This window comes from Melospiza georgiana, chromosome Z (genome assembly GCF_028018845.1).
Source record: "Melospiza georgiana isolate bMelGeo1 chromosome Z, bMelGeo1.pri, whole genome shotgun sequence".
Lineage (NCBI taxonomy): Eukaryota > Metazoa > Chordata > Aves > Passeriformes > Passerellidae > Melospiza > Melospiza georgiana.
Genome location: NC_080465.1, coordinates 34360277 through 34378685, shown reverse-complemented (window position 1 = coordinate 34378685; position 18409 = coordinate 34360277). Strand labels below are relative to the sequence as shown.

The 18409-nt window shown below is 37.1% G+C and overlaps 1 protein-coding gene across 4 annotated transcripts in view; it reads right to left on the bottom strand.

Annotated features, from left to right (window-relative positions):
- PSIP1 (PC4 and SRSF1 interacting protein 1) overlaps positions 1-18409 on the bottom strand; it is a 31846-nt gene that overhangs the window by 10738 nt on the left and 2699 nt on the right. For all 4 annotated transcript variants that reach the window (XM_058043862.1, XM_058043860.1, XM_058043861.1 and 1 more), the window contains exons 4-12: positions 15412-15550; positions 10645-10761; positions 7450-7557; positions 6568-6630; positions 5567-5666; positions 4824-4899; positions 3741-3966; positions 3019-3137; positions 697-752 (exon numbers count right to left, since the gene is read on the bottom strand). In XM_058043862.1, the coding sequence (XP_057899845.1) occupies positions 697-752; positions 3019-3137; positions 3741-3966; positions 4824-4899; positions 5567-5666; positions 6568-6630; positions 7450-7557; positions 10645-10761; positions 15412-15550 (1004 nt within the window). The remainder of the gene's footprint in view (positions 1-696; positions 753-3018; positions 3138-3740; positions 3967-4823; positions 4900-5566; positions 5667-6567; positions 6631-7449; positions 7558-10644; positions 10762-15411; positions 15551-18409) is intronic.

The window sequence follows — 18409 nt, the reverse complement described above, 5'->3', positions numbered from 1 at the left end:
CTGAATGCCTGCTTGGATTTAGTACATATTCTGAACAATAGTGCAAGCAAACAGATTTCTTTAAGTCAAACCCATCTTGGATGGGTTTGGATTGCTTTTATTTGCCCTCTTGCTGCAACACTGGGTTGAGTGGAGTCCATGCCACTGGATCTGTACTATACCTCTAAATTACAGATTACAGACAGTGGTTTGGATTGGCCTCAAAGATAGGAGTACTGAAAAAGGAATTCCTTATCCCTATGAAGGACAGTCAGCAGACAAGACCACAGTAATCTGAATCTAAGCCACCTACTTAGTGAGAGGTAGTATCTAAATAGTTTTGAGAGGTCCCTCAGAGTATTGTGTTATGAGAAGATACAAAGGAAAAAATGATGGGAATGACTGAAGTGATTTATATCAAAGAATAAAAGCTTTTTTGTCAGGTTCACAAACAGAAGAGACTGGGGTTTAAAAGATCAAATGACAGTAAAGTCAGAAAAGCAAAGACCTGCTCTACTACACTGCACTGCAGAAAGAACACTGAAGAATAAAAATGGCATTGTTTCACAAATGTGAAAGAAGAATCATGGATTAAATACCTCAGACTGAGACCACACATGCCACCCTCAGCAGTACATTATCTTATGGAAGAATGGAAGAAATTCCATTCAAAATATAAAATGATCAAAAATACTGGTTTAGATTCTTTCAACTAACCTCTCTTCTTCTCAATCTTCTTAACTTCTGCTTTCTTGCCTTCTTCTTTATTCTGCCTATCAAAAATGTTGAAATGTTTTTTACAATGTTGTAAAGCCTGCTTTTTCCCCCCAGTTTTTGGATGAGATGCAATATCGAGGAATTATCTTTACTAAAACATGAGCATGCAAAAATCACAAATAACCAAATCCTGGTTTTGAAGGACGAACAACCTAACAAAAATTAATCAGCTGAGATACTGCTGTAAGTCCTCCATACTCATTTTTCTACAAGCAAATTAAAGGATTTTAAAAAACAAGTAATCTCCAAACTGTATTTTGGTTTTTGTTGCATAGTAACATAACATATTAACTGGTGAAATGGCATTATATAGAACTAATTTATGGAGAAAGAAAACATTTTAAAAAGGAGAATTATTTGCCATTACCACAGGGAATTTATGGAGAGATTAACCATTATCAGTTCCTTTATGACTATTTTCTCAAATAAAGAATTGTAATAGTATACATATCTTACAATTGGTCATAAATGTATCAGTAATAATTTAAAAGTTCTTGAAGAAAGTAGTAATACAGAAAAAAAATTATTACAAGTACAGTGAAACCTCCTTAATCTTCCCCCAGTTGTATCACTGAAAATAAAGCTAAGACTCAAGAAAAACAACAAAAAAAGTCTCCATTTCAGTTATAGGATGAAGACAGGCAGAAATCTTTGAAGCAAGCTTTTGAGCTCTTTATGCAGAGAGGATAATGAACTTCTGTTTAACAATCCCTCAGTTTTGTCTGACTGAGGGATTTAAAAGCCTACTTTTAGAATTTTTATATTTCAGCATATCATAACTAAATGTCCTGTGACTAGTTTTCTTCCTGTCATACTAATATGCATACATAAAACATGTAGGCCTGCATGTCTTCCATGTTTCTTTCATAAAGAACAGAAAACTTGTCTGCTTCAACTAGCAGCACAATCTCAACAGTACAGATAAACTTTGCATATGTACAGAATCATGTACAAAGCACCTTAACTAAATAAATACTAATGAAGTAGCTACCAGAAAATAGAAACTACAATGATGAGCAAAATAATCAAAACATGTATCAGCCTATACTAGTTTTACCAATATTGAGTTTTGTGGTATTAGTCATCAGCTGTAATTAAATTCATTATTCATTCACTACTTCTCCTTTATCTCACTGAAAGAAAACTATCTACCCTCCAATGCATAAAATATGACAGCTATTTAAAAGCAAAAATTTGATTGTTATTACTAAATCAATACATGACAGTTTGATTCCCAAAATCAAATCAGCATGTGTTAAATAGTGATATATTAAAAGACATTAAGGTAATTTATTATCTCTGAAACTAGAAATGCTTAAGTTTGCCACAAGTAGGTAGAGTATTTATGTTAGGTCTCCAGAGGACTGACAGGAAGAAGAGGAAAAAGGGCTGGAGCATGAGAAAAGAAATACCCAAGCAAACTACACTTTTATTAGTGAATGTGAAAAAGATAGGGTTTTTTTGTTACAGGTAAAGGGGACCTTTATTTTATTCCTTCCCTCCAAATTTTTACCTTGTTCTTTGCCTTTCTTCTGCCCTCCCACCAATGGTGGGGATGAGAACATGAAGCTCTTGTGGTGCAGCTTCTTCACCCATTTGCAGAATAGTGAATGAGTCAGATTTCTTCCTATTGTCCTACTGTCCAAGTTCCTGATGGGATCTTCTCTCTATTCTTAAGTTTGATTTGAGTAGTCTTCTAAATGAACTTTGTTCTTGGTATCATTTAACTGGCTTTGCAATACTACAGTAATTACCTTTTCCTTGTTCTACTTGACAGCATGTGCTCCAACTGTCAGACAGAGAAGGAAATGCTTTCCTGATAACCTATGCATTCCATACCTCATCAAAAATCTATAACCATGAATTAACACAACCTACCAGGTCCTACCAATTTTTTCTAAAATTTTAAAGAAAAATATATGGCTGTCCTGAACAGTTTTTCACACAAAACCCTTTCGCATGGATATTCTCAAGTTAGTTCTAAAGAGAACATACCTGTCCTCTGCTAGAGATTCTACATCACTGAAAGACAGACATCACTTAATTTCTATGTTCCATTCTTCCCAAAAAGGCACATTTTAGTTCAAGGAGCTTTTCACCTTCCCCTCAAAAAGAAGTAAAGATAGAAAACCAAAAAGGCCAGGGGGAGATAAAAGTAGAACATAGAGCAAAACAGGTTGGAACTTTTTCAGAAGTTTCACCTCCTGTTAGGTTCAAAATATTCCTACAACTTGCAGGCATCACATGTTAAAATAGACTCACGATTCAGATTCTGTCTGTTCCTCTTGCTTACGCTTTCTTTCTGTTACTTCTCTCTCATGTTGGCTTCTTACAGTGTTTCTTCTGTGAGCCGCTGGAAAGCTTCTTCCCCCTTTTTTCTTCTGTGTTTTAGGATTGGAAAGAAATGTAACATTATTATTGTTTCAGTAAGCAGATGAAACTAAGTATCTTTGAAATAACTCTGCTCCATGGAGCAGCCTGACAAACACTGGCTTTCCCTGAAGCTAAACATAATTTCATTAGTCCTTTCTCCTTTTTTACTTTTCAAAACTAAGCATCAAAGGGTAATGCTAAGGGGAGTATTAAGCACCAGAAAAATAAAGACATTACAAATTGTTGGCTAGAAACAGTTTTGTACCTTTTAAAAATGTGATTTCAAGCCACATGTTCCCCAGATGCACCCAAGGAAAACAACTTCTGTCTTCCAGGGAACATAAAATAAAAAAAAACCCATAAGCCTCTTGACATTTAAATCTTTTGTTAAAAATACATCTTAGAAAAGATGCTTTTCTTAGAAAATACTCAAAGAATTCCTGAAAGAATTACTTGAGAAAAATATACTTCTGAAAATTTTATTCTATATATCTGTACACCAGCCACACCAGACTCCTACTGTCATTACGATTTAGCATTAACTTGGAGAAAGATCTCCAAGTGATACTACTTTCCTCTAAAATAAATTCATCAGGAAAGCAAATTTATACCTTGTCTCCTTCTTGTTCTTCTCCTTCATCTTCAGAATCAGAAGCTGATGCAGAACCCACTTTTGCAACATTTTTCCTTTTTGGTTCAGCTTCTTTCTTTCCTTCTTTTTTATCAAATTCCTTCTTTGATTTCTCCTCTTCCTTCTGACCTTCCTCATCTTTTTTTCCTTGCTTTTTCTGTTTTTCTTCTGTTCCTTTTTTCTTTGTCTTCTCCTCTTCATTAACACTATAACAAAAATAGTATTTAGGCATCACGTCTATTACCTATAGTGACTTCAAAGAACAACATTCTAATTCAGAAAGCTGGGTCTTTTTAACCACAGAATAGTAAAATGATGAAGTTAATTCACTTAACGACTCTCCAAAAATACTCTTTCTCTGAAAATTAAAACCCACTACGTGTGGGGGGAAGAGCCCCCAGCAAATAAATATCAGTATGGAGGGCCTAATGAAGGTAACATGAACAGAAGTGCATAGATCCTCACCCAAGAAGCTAATTCTCCATGGACTCCCCATACACAGATGGGTCTGTAGGACCCCAAGTGCATACACTGTAAACTAGGTTTATAAAGTATACTTATTTAAGTTTTTCCTATTTCAAAACCAGGTATCTGCCAATTTATAGAAAACTAAACCTATATTCAACGTTTTCTTGAGTTACTAGAAGCACTAAACTTGACATAAGAACTGTAGGCAGCAACACCAAAATTCTGATAACTAACAGTGTTGCGATTTCATCAGAAGAGATTTCTGAACCAAAAACGTACAAAAAGAAAAACACTATTTTATTTTTGTATGATGTTGCTTTATTTTTTAATAAACACCTTTCCTCTTCATTCAGTATACAATAATATAAGGAATTTTGTACAGATTGGACAAGTTAGGAAGATTAAGATTCTTCTTTTCGTGTTTCAGAAATGTCCTTCCTTGAATAACTCTGTATTAGAAAAGTGTCTACACAAATAGTAATTTATACTGAACACTAACAGGGCAAAACCCTGTAAGGAGTAATAATGCACAAGTCTTAATATAAGGAGAAGCACAGTTGACAATGAAAAAGCTTTATAGTAAGAAAAAACTTACAAGTCACCCTCTGAAAGAGATGATGGCTTCACCAGCTTGGGTCTCCCTCTTGGTTTTGGAACTTTTACTTCAGAAGCTAGGAGTTATACAGAAGTAACAGGTTAGTCCATAGCCACCATCTGCTCCTTGTCTATGTCTCAAGATACTTACTCAACAGACATAAGCCATGCTTAAATCAAAATATACCCCCTTTGTTACTGTACAGAATTCAAATTAATTGAGTACCAAACTTAATCAAGATCTCTCTGTAAGTTAAAGTGTTGGCAGTTTTTTTAGCTGACTGGTGAATTAAAAAAACTTTGATTGTTTCTAGCCACAGGCTCTGGCTATTAATTCTTGTGCTTTTTGCAATCTATGTAGTTGCAAACATGAAACATTTGTTTCACATGTTGCATAACAAAGATGGATATTAAATTAGATAATGAGAAACCTGACATTAGAGAATGAAAGGCAGTCACTTATGTTTACATTTATAGCTGTTGTCCACTAGATTTACCCACATCTTGGGTTTCCATCACTTTTCAGGCTAACAAATCACTGTCAAGAAGTTCTACCACCACACTACAGTGCAGATCCATTCCTGTCCTGAACTCATCAATATGAGATGCTTTCTCACTACAATCTATTAGTAAAATCTGCCTTAAGCATTCAAAAATACTCTGTAGTACTTCAGAGGAAGTACTGCCTAGTTCTACTAAAATACTTCTGCGGTGAAAAAAATTCAATCATTCTTCCAAAGTTACCTGCTGGTCTTCCTCTCTTGGGGCTTACTTTTGGAGACACTGGCCCAGTAGTTGTTGCCGCCCCTGTTGCCGCTTCCTCAGCTTCAGCTTGTTTTTCAGACTAATTTAAAGAATGAATTTCACCGGTGAAAAAACACATGGCACCAATATCTCAATTCGTTTCTTAAACAAAAACCTTTAAACTTCTGGAAATATGTTATTATGTGATTGCTTGTATACACAAAAAAGTATCTGAACTTAATGACCGGTTATACTTAGGTATTACTAATTTTGCCCTCTCCAATCCCAAATGGAGAAAACAGTCAAGAGCTTAGTGTCCAGGATAAAGGACAATTAGAGTATAGATACAGCATGCTACTTTTCTGTGACAAACATACCAAGGTCACAGGTACTTCATACTCATCCCCCATCCCTGCTATCAGCTGTAACTTTGGAAGGAAAGGTTTCAAACACAAAACTAAGATTTGCCCCACTTAATTCTAGTTTTTAGTTGGGTCAGTGCCCAGATCTGGCTGGGTGTGTGACCACAAGAACATAAAGGCTAGTGTATGCTGAGCAAGCAGCTGGAACTGCCTTTTTCAAAGTCACTCTGTATTCTCCCAGGTTGTAGAGACCACAAAAATCACAATTTGTGAAAAAGGTATTTTTATTTCAGGTGTTAGTTCAATGTGATGAAGATGTTAAAAGAAATTTTTCAGAGCTTCAATGCAGGCTATTTTATTAGCAGTTTAGCAATCGTTTACGTATTATCTTTCCTTATTTGTAATGAGTTGTTTGGGAAAGACAGGGACTCCACATTCCACATTAAGTTAAAAAATAATAAATATTTATAAAACACTCTGGGAAAACTTTCGTTCCTGCAAATCTTTCAGACACTTGAAAAGGGGGAGCAGAGTGTCAAACACTTAAATTTATGCATAATCTGTCATTAAAGGAAATAGTATCCAGTATTATCACACCAAAAAATTCCAGTAACGTGAAGTAATTAAACATATTGTTACCTTTCTTTTTCTTCCTCTTCTAGCAGCTTTAGGAATAGAAGCATCATTTGTTTTCACCACGTCCTGTGAAGATTAAAAATGTGCCTAAGAATCTTAATAAAACTAAGATATATTTCATTTATTCTACTTTTTTTACACAACTGAAGCCTCTGGCACACCATTTAGACAAGAATCTTGTAATGTACATGAAGAGACTGCATGCTTTTAAATTATTAAAGTGTAAAATTATTAGACATTAGGAAGAAATTCTTTACTGTGAGGGTGGTGAGGCACTGGAACAAGTTGCCTGCAGAAGCTGTGTCTGCCCCATCCCTGGCAGTGTTCAAGGCACAGCTGGATGGGGCTTTGAGCAACCTGGTCTAGGAAAAGATATTCCTGTCAATGAGAAGGTGGATGGAACTAGGTAATTTCTAAGGCCTGTTCCAGCCCAAACCATTCTATGAGTCTGTGATTATCTGATACCTACAACTTATTCCTGAGATATAAAAAAATAACTTAAATACTAAATAATATTCTGTTCTAAATCAAGATGCTATGTAGTGATGTTTTAGTCTGTCTGGACTCTTCAGCTAGTCTTTACAAGAGGTTAATTTGCAATATAGTAAGTGTAAGTGGTAAGTGATAAAATACACAGTCTTCCAACTGTTTTAACTGAACTTAAAGACAAATCAGACTAGAAGATTCCTCTCCAATGAAAACTTCAATTTCTGGGATCTTCAGTGAGAGGTATAAATGTGTCTGAACACACAGTAAGTTTTACACAATTAAACATCTCCTGGAACTGCCACAGTAGTAATAATTGTAGTGTCTTAATAACAGATCTACAGCAATAAACATAATATTAGGATGTTCTCTGTGACACAGAAAAAAGCTCTCACGTACTTCTTTATTGGTTTTGTCGGAAGGTATATCATCTTCCTTTGAAGTATCCATCTCCTTTTCTTCTGCTTCAGCTTCTGTAGGCAAGTTATTATCCCCTTTAGGGGACAACTGCAAAGCAAGTCAACAGAGGATAAAAAACACATTAGAAAGTATTTTATAGTGAAAAGAGAACATGCTAATTGCCATCAGGCTGCTTTTCCCTAAAGTAGTTTAAATCCATAGGTACACTCAATTCTTAGGTGCCCATTAAAGGTCTAATCGTACCAGACTACTTCCTCTTATGAGGAAGAGTCAAGGGAGCTGGGCGCGTTCAGCCTCAAAAAGAGGTGACTGAGGGGGGACCTTATCAATGTGTAGAAATGTCTGGAAGAGGGTGCCAAGAGGATGGATCCAAGCTCTGCTTGGCAGTGCCAAGCAACAGCATAAAAGGCAATGGGCACAAATGGGTGCACCGAAGTTCCACCTCAACATGAGGAAGAACTTCTTTACTGTGCAATGACCAAGCAAAAGATTGCTCAGAGAGGTTGTAGAGACTTTCTCTCAGGAGATATTCAAGAACAATCTGGACACAATCCAGATTGTTCTTGAAAGTCCAATGTCCTCTGGGATGACTCTGCTTGAGCAGAAAGGTGAGCTAGACTAGGTTCCTTCCAGCCTGACCCATTCTGTGATTTCTGTGGGAACAACCCTTCAGCCAGTCAAGGACATCTGTTGTAGCCGTGCTTCCTCACAGGTTCTTGTGCACCTGCTCACTGACAGAGCATGGGAAACTGAAAAGACCTTGGTTTACAGTAAACACTACTTGGCACAAGCTGAAACATTGGTGTGTTATCAACACTTTTCTCATACTAAATCCTAAACACAGCACTGCACCAGCTACTAAGAAGAAAACAAACCCTATCCTAGTTGCAACCAGGCCAAATTGTAAACAAACCACAATTAAATTGTTTTATAATTTGTGAGATTGTAATTTATGCACTTTTTCTTGTTTTGTTGCAGTTTTTAAGCCTTTAAAATTCTACTTTTGGTTTTGGGAAAGCAGTTAGAACTTGAAAAATCTAGCATTTATAATTATTTGCTTGAAAATAATTAACATTTCCTTGCAGCCTATATATCTGCATGTCTTTTAGATTATCAGTTCTCTCAATCTGAATAATATTGGCTTGTCCCACTTTCAAGAATCTTTTTTAAAATTACATTTTTAAGGAGATAGCTTTTAAAATTTCAACACTAAACAAAGCAACTACTACACAGTATTTCTAATTACACGAAGACATGTAACATCACTGAGTCTTTTTACAAAGTACAATTTTAAGACAGAAAAACAATTGGCTCACTAAAACCAAAGGAAGCCGTAGTTCAAGGGCTGATTAATGGAATGTTATAGCTACATTACCACACATAGTGTATAAAAAAAAAAGAAATTTGCTCTGTATTTTGCCTTAAGATGATTAATTAGGCAAAACTATACAAAAGGACCCAGTCAGGATCTTCCATTCCACCTTTATGTTTAAATGGCTCTATGACTTCCTGTTTCTCTTACACTGTGCCAACACTGAAAAGCCTAGAAGTACTTTTGATGAGAAACATGAAGCTTAAGTCACTGGTATCCCCACTAGCACATGCTGCTTGAGGCATAAATTCAGAGTGAAGCAAACTGATTAATCAATCAGCCCAGTTTAAAAGTTTTCCCTCACAGTAGCAAATGCTAAGAACAAATGCTTTTACAGGCAGCATGAATAGGCAAGAGCAGCACTGGTTTGCTAACACTGTCAGGAAATTATGTGTTTCAAAGCACTGCTAAGGTATAGCAAATAGAACCCAAATCATCCTCACATTCCATACTTGCAAAAACTAAAATAAGGAACTCTAGGCAGTAAGAAGTCAGGAGAAATAATCCATCAATAATTCTGCAGGCTCCAACCCACCAAAACCATTCTCAACATAGTCTATCACTATACTACCAGAAGACTATTTTTTTTTCCTCCAATCAAAGAATTTTTTTACATTGAATAACAAAGTTATTACAGCTAGTGGACACTAATCCTATTTGCTAAGTATCTGACACACTGCAAATTCTGCAGCTGCAATTATGAATCACTACCGAAGGACAGCCAGCAACACCTACAGAAAAACTACATTAAACCTTGGCAAATAATCCAAATGGAAACAAAGGTCAAGAATAAAGGCAAGTCTATTCAAAGTAGTCTGACATTTAATTTAAGGGCACTGCTCATCATGTTGAGTAGTAATTTCCAAAAATTAGTTACAAATAAATGAGATACCATAAAAGTCAATCCCACCTACATGACAATTTTTGTCCTTTTAGAATTCTATTCTTAAAACCACAGAGAAGAGTTGACAACACACAGTATCTCTCCCATGCCACATGAGAAATATCCCCATATGAACAAAACATTCAAGAATAGAGAAAAATTCAAAGCAGTATACTACCAAATCATTTAATGTACAGAAAGCTAGGAAGCTTTACCTCTTACAGTATAAATTATGTACTGCCCCAGCAAATTGAAACAAAGATGTTTCAGACTGAAATGAATTTCATTTTGGAAGGTTACTAAGGTATGCACACCTTAACATAGCAAAGAAACTAAACTCTGTGTAAACTACTGCATAATTATTCCTGGCTTAAGAGCTAAATTGATACAGCTATGAGATTCTCTATATCGTAAGTAGTTCATTAAGGGTATGATCTAATTAAAGCTGATTCTTATAAACCTTTTCTGGCAAACACACTTAAGTACCCTTTCACCCATGACAGAATCTAATGCTCAATTCTAGTTTTCAATATAAATGATCACAACTGAAAGTGAGTCACACCTGTCTATAATATGAAAAAGTCTTTAAAAACAGAAGGAGAAAAGGAAACCCAATTCTTGATCATAATTACAGTTTTCCAACTTCTCCTGCCTAGGAAGTACTGTATGAGTTTAGTATGTATTATGACGTGGAAATACAGGCTGGTAAAGAAATTAACTTTGAAAAAACATATAGAGCACTGTAAAATGAAAAGAGAAGGACAAAAGTATTACAGTAAATATATCTGAAGAGAAGCAAATACAGGCAAGTTACAACATTAAACAGCTGTTAGTTTAAAGTATTTAAGTAAAGACTTGGCCATACAGTTTTGACTTGAAAGTATTTCAGCCAGAACAAAGCAGAAATTCAATCACTTACTTTTGGGACAGAACACTTTTTTCTTTTGGCTCCTGCTTTTTCTTCACTTCCCTCAGCAGGCTCCTGACTGCTTTCTTCAACAGTTTCACTGATAGGAGTGTTAACGGCTGGATGGGGCTTCAATTAAAAAAAAAAAAGCACATCAGAAATGAGATCTAAATCCCCTCCTCACCTGAGGTGTATTCTCCTACACACTACTTATGAAAGCACCACATCAAGAAATCCCTTACTAGATGAACAAGAATATTAAATACATAATATTTCATTAATTTCCACTGTTTTCAATTTAATCTGCAATTTATTTAATAAACTTTTAAACTCTAATGCTGTAACAACTCATTTTCACATTACCATACTGCAGTGTATTTTCTTATGCATAATATATCTTAAGAGATAAAAAATAAAAAAATGTTTTGATCAAATAAAACTTTTGATGCTACTGTAAAGAAGTGCATTTTTAAAAATGCTATAAATCCTTAGTGGCTCAACTACTTGCTCCTGAAAATGTAAGCAGAAAAAGGATTACAGTAAGATAATTAATGAATTAACACTTAAAACCATAGTTACAGAGGAGATAATGCCTGAATTACACTTTTTTCTTCCATTACATTGTACATGCCTTTCTCCTTCTTACATACTAGCTACTTCAAATAAAGCTGGCAGAGCTCCCCTGACTTTTTTTATCCCTCCACTGGGGAAGTGGGTTTGGGTTTCAGCTGAATCTACAATCTCCTTTCTGCCCTCCAACTCCCTTACTAGCAGTTACAAGCAACATCTGCAAAGTATCAACACTGCTCTTAGAACATTCCAGTTCTGGCAATGAAGCAGAAAATACAGTTCTCAGAAGGCCTTACTAAGATAAAAAATGCAGTGGATAACTGCTAGCGAACAACTGCTTTTGCCTCTGCTTGGGTCCATCAGAGTGCACAGTGGAATTTACCAAGTGGAAGCAGATTTCAGCTTCTTGAGCCTAAGCTGCCGGCAGTGCGAACCACGACACCCAGGTGCCAGAGCACCCTGCAGCTGAAGATGTGGTGCAGCAATGGCCCTTGAGCATCCATGGCAGCGCCACTGCCAGGGATGAGGTGTACCCCAGGAATGTGATGCACCTCGGTGCACATGTGTCCTGGCTTAAGGCAAACTTCCTGCCACTTCGCTCTCAGAAGCAGTCTTAAAGGTGCAAAACTTATTTCTGGGCTAAACAGGTTTATGGGGATACAAATCATAAAGTCATTCCAGGACGATGCGCCATTGTCATGGCTCCCCCACTGCAGTGAAACTGCTGAGCCAGTGCCACAAAGCAGCGCCCACCCAAGATAGCTCTGTCCCAACAGAGCTCTGCCCACCAACAGAGGAAAGAAGGATCTTCACAGGATGCACAGATTCCTGGTGGAGACTACCTTTCTCACTTTTTGCAATTCTTCACTTTCCTCTACTTTTCTATTTTCTTCCTTGCTCACTTCTTTGACAGTGAATAAAACTGAATTACTGTTTTGATCACCATCATTTGACCTCTTTGGTCACTTAATCTCACTCTCAATTTATTTGAATTCCCCCACTTCCACGTTAGGGTGGTGGACAGCTTAGGGCACACAACCACACTGGAACATATGCCCAGCAAAAAGACAAAAAAAAGAATAAAAATTTCAAGTGAATGCCTTCGTATAGAGACACTAAGAGCTGACAAATCTGCCCCTTTAATATCATCTTGTATTCAGATTAAAAGTTCAACTTTGCCTAAGCCTTCACGTGATCACCCACTTCCCTCTGACCATACCTGCTACATGCCTGAACACAAAATTTCCTACTCATCCTAAATTTTTAAGCTCTGGCTCCTGAACTGTCCTCCCTGCTATTTTTAAATGTGTAACTTCACTCTAAGAATCTTTAAAATCAAAGAGTTGCATGTAGATAAAACATAGAGATCAAGGAATATCCCAAGATACAGTCACAACCAAGATCACAGCTAAAGAAATGTGTCCGTTCATCTATGCATTGAATAGTGCAATATATTAGCATGCCATATTACATTATTCCACTTAAAGATATTGTTGGGAAAACAGTATTTACTCATCAGCATCTACATTACTTTACTCTCAGTTTTTATAAGCAACTGCTTGCCTTCCCTTTCAAGATCCCTCACTGACTATGCACATCCTTCACGCTTGTGGGCAGGTGCCAGTGACATGGGCGGAACCAAGTCCATCACTGCCTGGAGTTGATCACAATTGGCTGGCAAAGGATGAACTGCCCCACTTTAACATCCCACCTCACCTGGGAACAGACAGAGCTTTCACCCAAATAGCAATGGGAGAAAGGGGAGAGGGATAGAAGGATGGTTGTGCACAGAACAAGATGCCTGCACAGGGCACATGGAGTTCTGAGGCAAAAGAGATGCCAGTCAAGAAGGGACAATGAAAGAAGAGACACATAAGCCATTGCCTAATCCAAAGAGAAGTTAAGGACTACATTTAGTGAAAGTAGTTCATGTCATTGCAGACTGAGCTGTGAACAGCAGGATCTGGAGACAAGAGATCTTGAACTTTGCATACAAAGGGCACAGTAGCCAGCCAGGTGAGTGGAAAGTCAAAGACATCAGGAACTAAGGACTCAACTAAAAGACCCAACAGTTTCCAAGCTTAGCCTGTGAGGGTACAAATGTCCAGGGCTTCCTTTGTCCAGGATCCCTCCCAGGCAACACCCAGCTCAAGCTGTTATTCCGGAGTTGCATAATGATTAAATTATTTTATGGACCCAGATGTCTGAGACTGCTAAATGAAACTCGGGGTGCAGCCAGAAAGCAAACTTTGTCTGCCTGTGTGAGTGTGGTGAGTGCAGGGAGCCAGCAGGGCACCCAGTGGGATCACTGGAGCTGTCTGCTGCAAAGGGTGGCAGCCCCAGCTCAGGTGGTGTCATAGCAGCTCCTGGATGGTGAGACATGGAAGCTCTCTTAATGCCAAGCAGTGGTAGAGAGGAGACAGAAGGTACACATCGGGGTAGGGCTGAAGGCCATGGAGGAGCCCACACTGCACCTGCTGAGTAAGAAACAAGGAACACCAAAAACAAAGTAACCACTTCACACCTGACTGCCTCCTATACCACCACTGTCTTACCAGGGAGCACACTGAAATGTCCAGAGAGGACACTGGGATCCAACAAAGCTATAGTAGATGTGGCCAGAGGGAAGCATGTTTCTCCTACTCCATTTTTTTGTCCTTCTTTCTTGTTACCAGAAGAAGTAACAAAAAGCGTTTGTCAACTGACTAAACTACACCAAATTGAATGCTTTGTTGCCTATTCCATACCCTTTTTTGGCAAAGATGGTAGAACCTCAGAAGAATCTCAGGCACTCTGCCACCCTTAAAACAAATTCCAGCTTCCCCATAAACTCCCCAGTAGACCCAGATTCAGCTGAGACAGAGGTAATTCTCTTCTTCATAGCTGGTACAGTGCTGTGTTTTGGATTTAGTATCAGAATTATGTTCAAAACTCACAGATGTTTTAGTTGTTGCTAAAAAGTGTTTACTCTTAAACAAGGAAAACATACTTAGTGAAAATTAAAACACTGTTATCAACAGCATTCTCATACCAAATGCAAAACATAGCACTGCACCAGCAACTAAGAAAACTAACTCTATCCCAAGGGAAATCAGGACATCGCATACTTAAACATCCAATCTTTCCATTATTTAAAATAACCAGAAGTCCTACTCCTCAAAAAAACCATAGCTGTTAAATAAAGCCTTTTGCAGATGTACTATATTAGCACCAACAAGGACAACACACAAATAAACAAAAAGCTGGCTAAAGGGTTTGAATCACTTCAAGTAAAACTTGCTTTTAATAATGCCTAGCACAGAGTAGAAGGAGAAGACTATCAAAAGTAAACCTTTTTGCAGTTGAATGACAAATTCAGAAGCAAATTTGCATTATTTGCATTTGCTTTATCCATGTTCTCCTTCAAACTAGAAACACAGTAACATGGGTATCGTATGAAGCTGGAATTAATTGGTGCTGCAATGACAACTTGGCATGTTGTGAAAAAACAGCAAATAGAAACAGAAGACAGCATTTATTTTTATTATTATTGCAGCATTGCCTAGAAGACCCAATGGAGCCAAGGTCAGAATACATTCAGTGTACATAGCAAAAAAACTAAAAGCTTACAGAATGTCCAGAGCAAGCAAAGAAAAAATGAGCATGAGAATTTGTCTTCATAATAAATTTGGGTCCTTTTATGGGTAGCATTGTATAGCTCTGGTTTAAGCTTGGAACTTTTACAAATGGGCAAGAAACAAGGAACTACTGATGGACAAAAATTGAATTAAGTCATGTGACAGGGGCTAAAAGGCAAACATCACATTGCCTCCAACTGCTAGAATGAAAATACTGCACACTGGGAGAGCATGTACTGCAATCTTACAAGGATACTTGTGGACATAGGCAATTGGTTTTAGAACATACACGGCAGAGTGACTGAGACCCCAAAAAACCCACCACTTTTCAAGCAGTCACACAATTACAAAGGAATTTCAGGAATACAAATATAATTGTAAGTATGTATGTATCTCCAGTTAAACAACCCCCATCTCTTCATATCCTATCAATAGAAGACACCAAACACAAACAGTATTTATTTTAAATTCTGTCTAACCTGCAGTTAAACAGCAGCAGTAAGTCATTACTCTGTGTCAGGAAAACACTTAGTACATTTCCCCTCCTCCCCCACCCAAAGCAACAAAGATTTGTAGAGTCTGCATAGCTTACCTGCTGATGAGAGAATTTCACTTTGGGATTATTATCAATTTCCCACAACCCTTCATTAAAACCCTTTCTTTTGTTTGGTTTGCCATATTTATCTTTATTTTCTGAATAAGGGAATATGTCCTTTGGCCCCAAAAATGCCCTTAAGGAAAGAAAAAACAAAATTTTAACTCATTAGTTTTTTCAAAGAAGTAAGCACCAAGTTATTAAATATAAAAGTCATTAGTACTATAACAGCTATTCTACTAGAGTCCTTAGTTTTCTAAACTTTGGCCTGCAACACCCCAAGGTCTCCATAACTACCACCACAAATAGAGACTTCCCTCCTTACTGAGGGAAGGGAATACTGAGAACCAGTATTATAGTTTATGCTGAAGAGCATCAAAGACTATTTCATCTACCTTCACGGTCTTTTGTAGTTAGGATTTCAGCAGGTACCAATCTACTTGCTGCTAACAGAAAAATGTACTCTTCGGTAGTACATTCTCAGTTTCAATCCATGCCTAGACATTGTGTTACTGTAATTATATTACATCCAACTATTTGAAAGTTGCAGATACTTGCTTTCTGAAGTACCAGCTCATGGTAAATTAAAACAGATACTTCTAAGCTCCATGTCACTACTTCCTTCATTATCCTTAAAAAAAAAAGCAGCTACCTCAGACTTACAATAAAAGGAGGAGAGAAAAGAGAAAAAACATAGACTCTCATTGAAAGCTTAAGCATTTTCTACTCCAGTTGTAAAGACTCATCTATATGCACAAAGTATTAAGTAAGCCATTCAGCTTAGACTGCAAATCACCCACCTCTTGGCAAGTTACAGTTAGAGAGGGTTCAGCCAGTGTGGGAAATGTGCACCTGCCAAGCTTATTTACCCAGACCAAAAAGATGGGTAGGCAGATAGAGCAACTGGGAGAGACAAAAATAGGAAAAACTTTGCCTCTCTTCTTCCCTATTCTCTAAAAGTAAGCATTTTTCCAGTCTCTAACCCTCTGCCCATATTGTCAGGCATTGAAAAACACCTGAGAACAGCTACTGTGAAAAGGTAATGAAGCTAACTAGGCTGCTGCACTTTAGTCCTCATGTACCAATGAAGAAAAAGGGACAAGAAAAATTGAATGAAAAGAGATTACCCTAACACAGACAGTCCAGAAACTAGAGTTCAGTGTGACCTGTTTGTCTGTGACCAAACAAAATTTGTACTGATATGATCTATTGCCACAACATATCCAAATAAAGTGTTTATTTAAATTCATTTTATTACTCTCCCTAGATAGAAACACATTCACTTGGGTCTTTTACAAAACTTAAGAGAAAAAAAAATGCAAAGTACAGGTTAAGACTTACTCACAGTAATTTCATAAACTCAATTAATAATATTTCTAGAAGCCAAATAAGAATTATTCCCAAACCAGTATTGCTTTCCATTTCCTCTATAGTTCCTTTTTCCTGCTGTAACCAACCATGCAGCCTGAAATCCTGTCATCCTTTACACAGGAGTTTTTAGCATGATAAAGTGATTATGTGAGTTTTCAGAGTTGCCACTACTTACAGTGTGATAGACTATACATACACAGCCTACTAAAATGCTGAAGATAGAGTATCTAACTTTGCACAATGTGTAAATCTTAACTGTGAGAAGCATAGCACTCAACAAGTTTACCAAATTTACTTTAATTCCCAAGAAAAAAGTACAAGAAATTGTTAACTCTACATAATTCCTGATTGATCACTGAAGTCACTACTTATAGCTAAAAACCTAAACAAAATGACAGGCCATGGAACATCAGTCTCCTTTGTCACCCAATCAATTCCTTCCTATTGTAATTTATAGGTATCTGCTGTAAGGAGTGAGACTAAGAACTTGAAAAGTTTCACCTATCATCACTCTACAGACCTTAAGATAAGTAATGTGCTTAACAAACACCAGGAGACAGTGGGTCATGGAACACCATACACTGTAATGTGTGTGAAACAGAGGCAAAACATTTCTCTGGTATTCCACAGATTTCTGAAACGTAGTAACTCGGAACCTAGAGCCTAACAAAAACTAGATCGCAGCAAAACTTTATTTAGTAACTATACCAGAGTGAGGAACAGCCATTTCAAATTCCTCACACATTAAGCCCCCAATTACCAAATCTTTCAAACCCAAACACCTCTTAAAAGCTCAATGCTAAATCTGAAGTTGGACAAAAAACTTCTCAAAACTTGCTGAGGTGTTTTTAAGCCTTTAGATGAGGAGTTATTTCTGTCTTCCTTACATTCAACCTGCATTCCCAAACTTATTTGGAACTGCCCCAAACCCCACTGCAATCCAGAATGACAGAGGAAGTGCCCAGGGGGTCTCTTTGCAGGGGTGAAGGGTGGGCAACAACACTAACAACAGAACCAAAGCAGTATTGTGTTGCAGTTGCCAAAGAAAAAGTTTTGTTGTGTGAAAAATTTAAGAAAAAAAAAAAGGAAACCTAACACATCCTAAATGATAATTAAAACAATGGATAAGACAAACCTTGCAACCTTGAATCGAATTCCAGGAACTCTTCTTAACCCACAACATTACGTACAAAGAAAAACTCCAATCAAACAAAAAAATTTATCATTGAAAGATTTATTGAAAGACGAGATTAGCTAAAAAAAAAACCAAAAACCCATGATCCAAGCATATAGGTATCTTTTTCATCACAGAAATTGCTTTTTAAAAAAAGTAATACCAAGTAACGCCAGCAGCAGGGCATGCTTACTCTTTAACTCAACAGGACAATGTATCATCTTAGCAAGATACTTACTTGCTAAAGATGGATACAAACTACCATATTTAAGCAATTTCAATCCGTTTTAAAAAGTAAGATCCTTCCATGAAATGAGAGAAATGGACAACTTTTGCACTCAAATCTGCCATTTTTTTAAAGAAAAACCAGAAGAATTAAAAGCACGCTAATACAGGCTTAAACTGCTTTGGTTTCTTTTGGCAACTCAAACAAAAAATTGAGCACTGAAT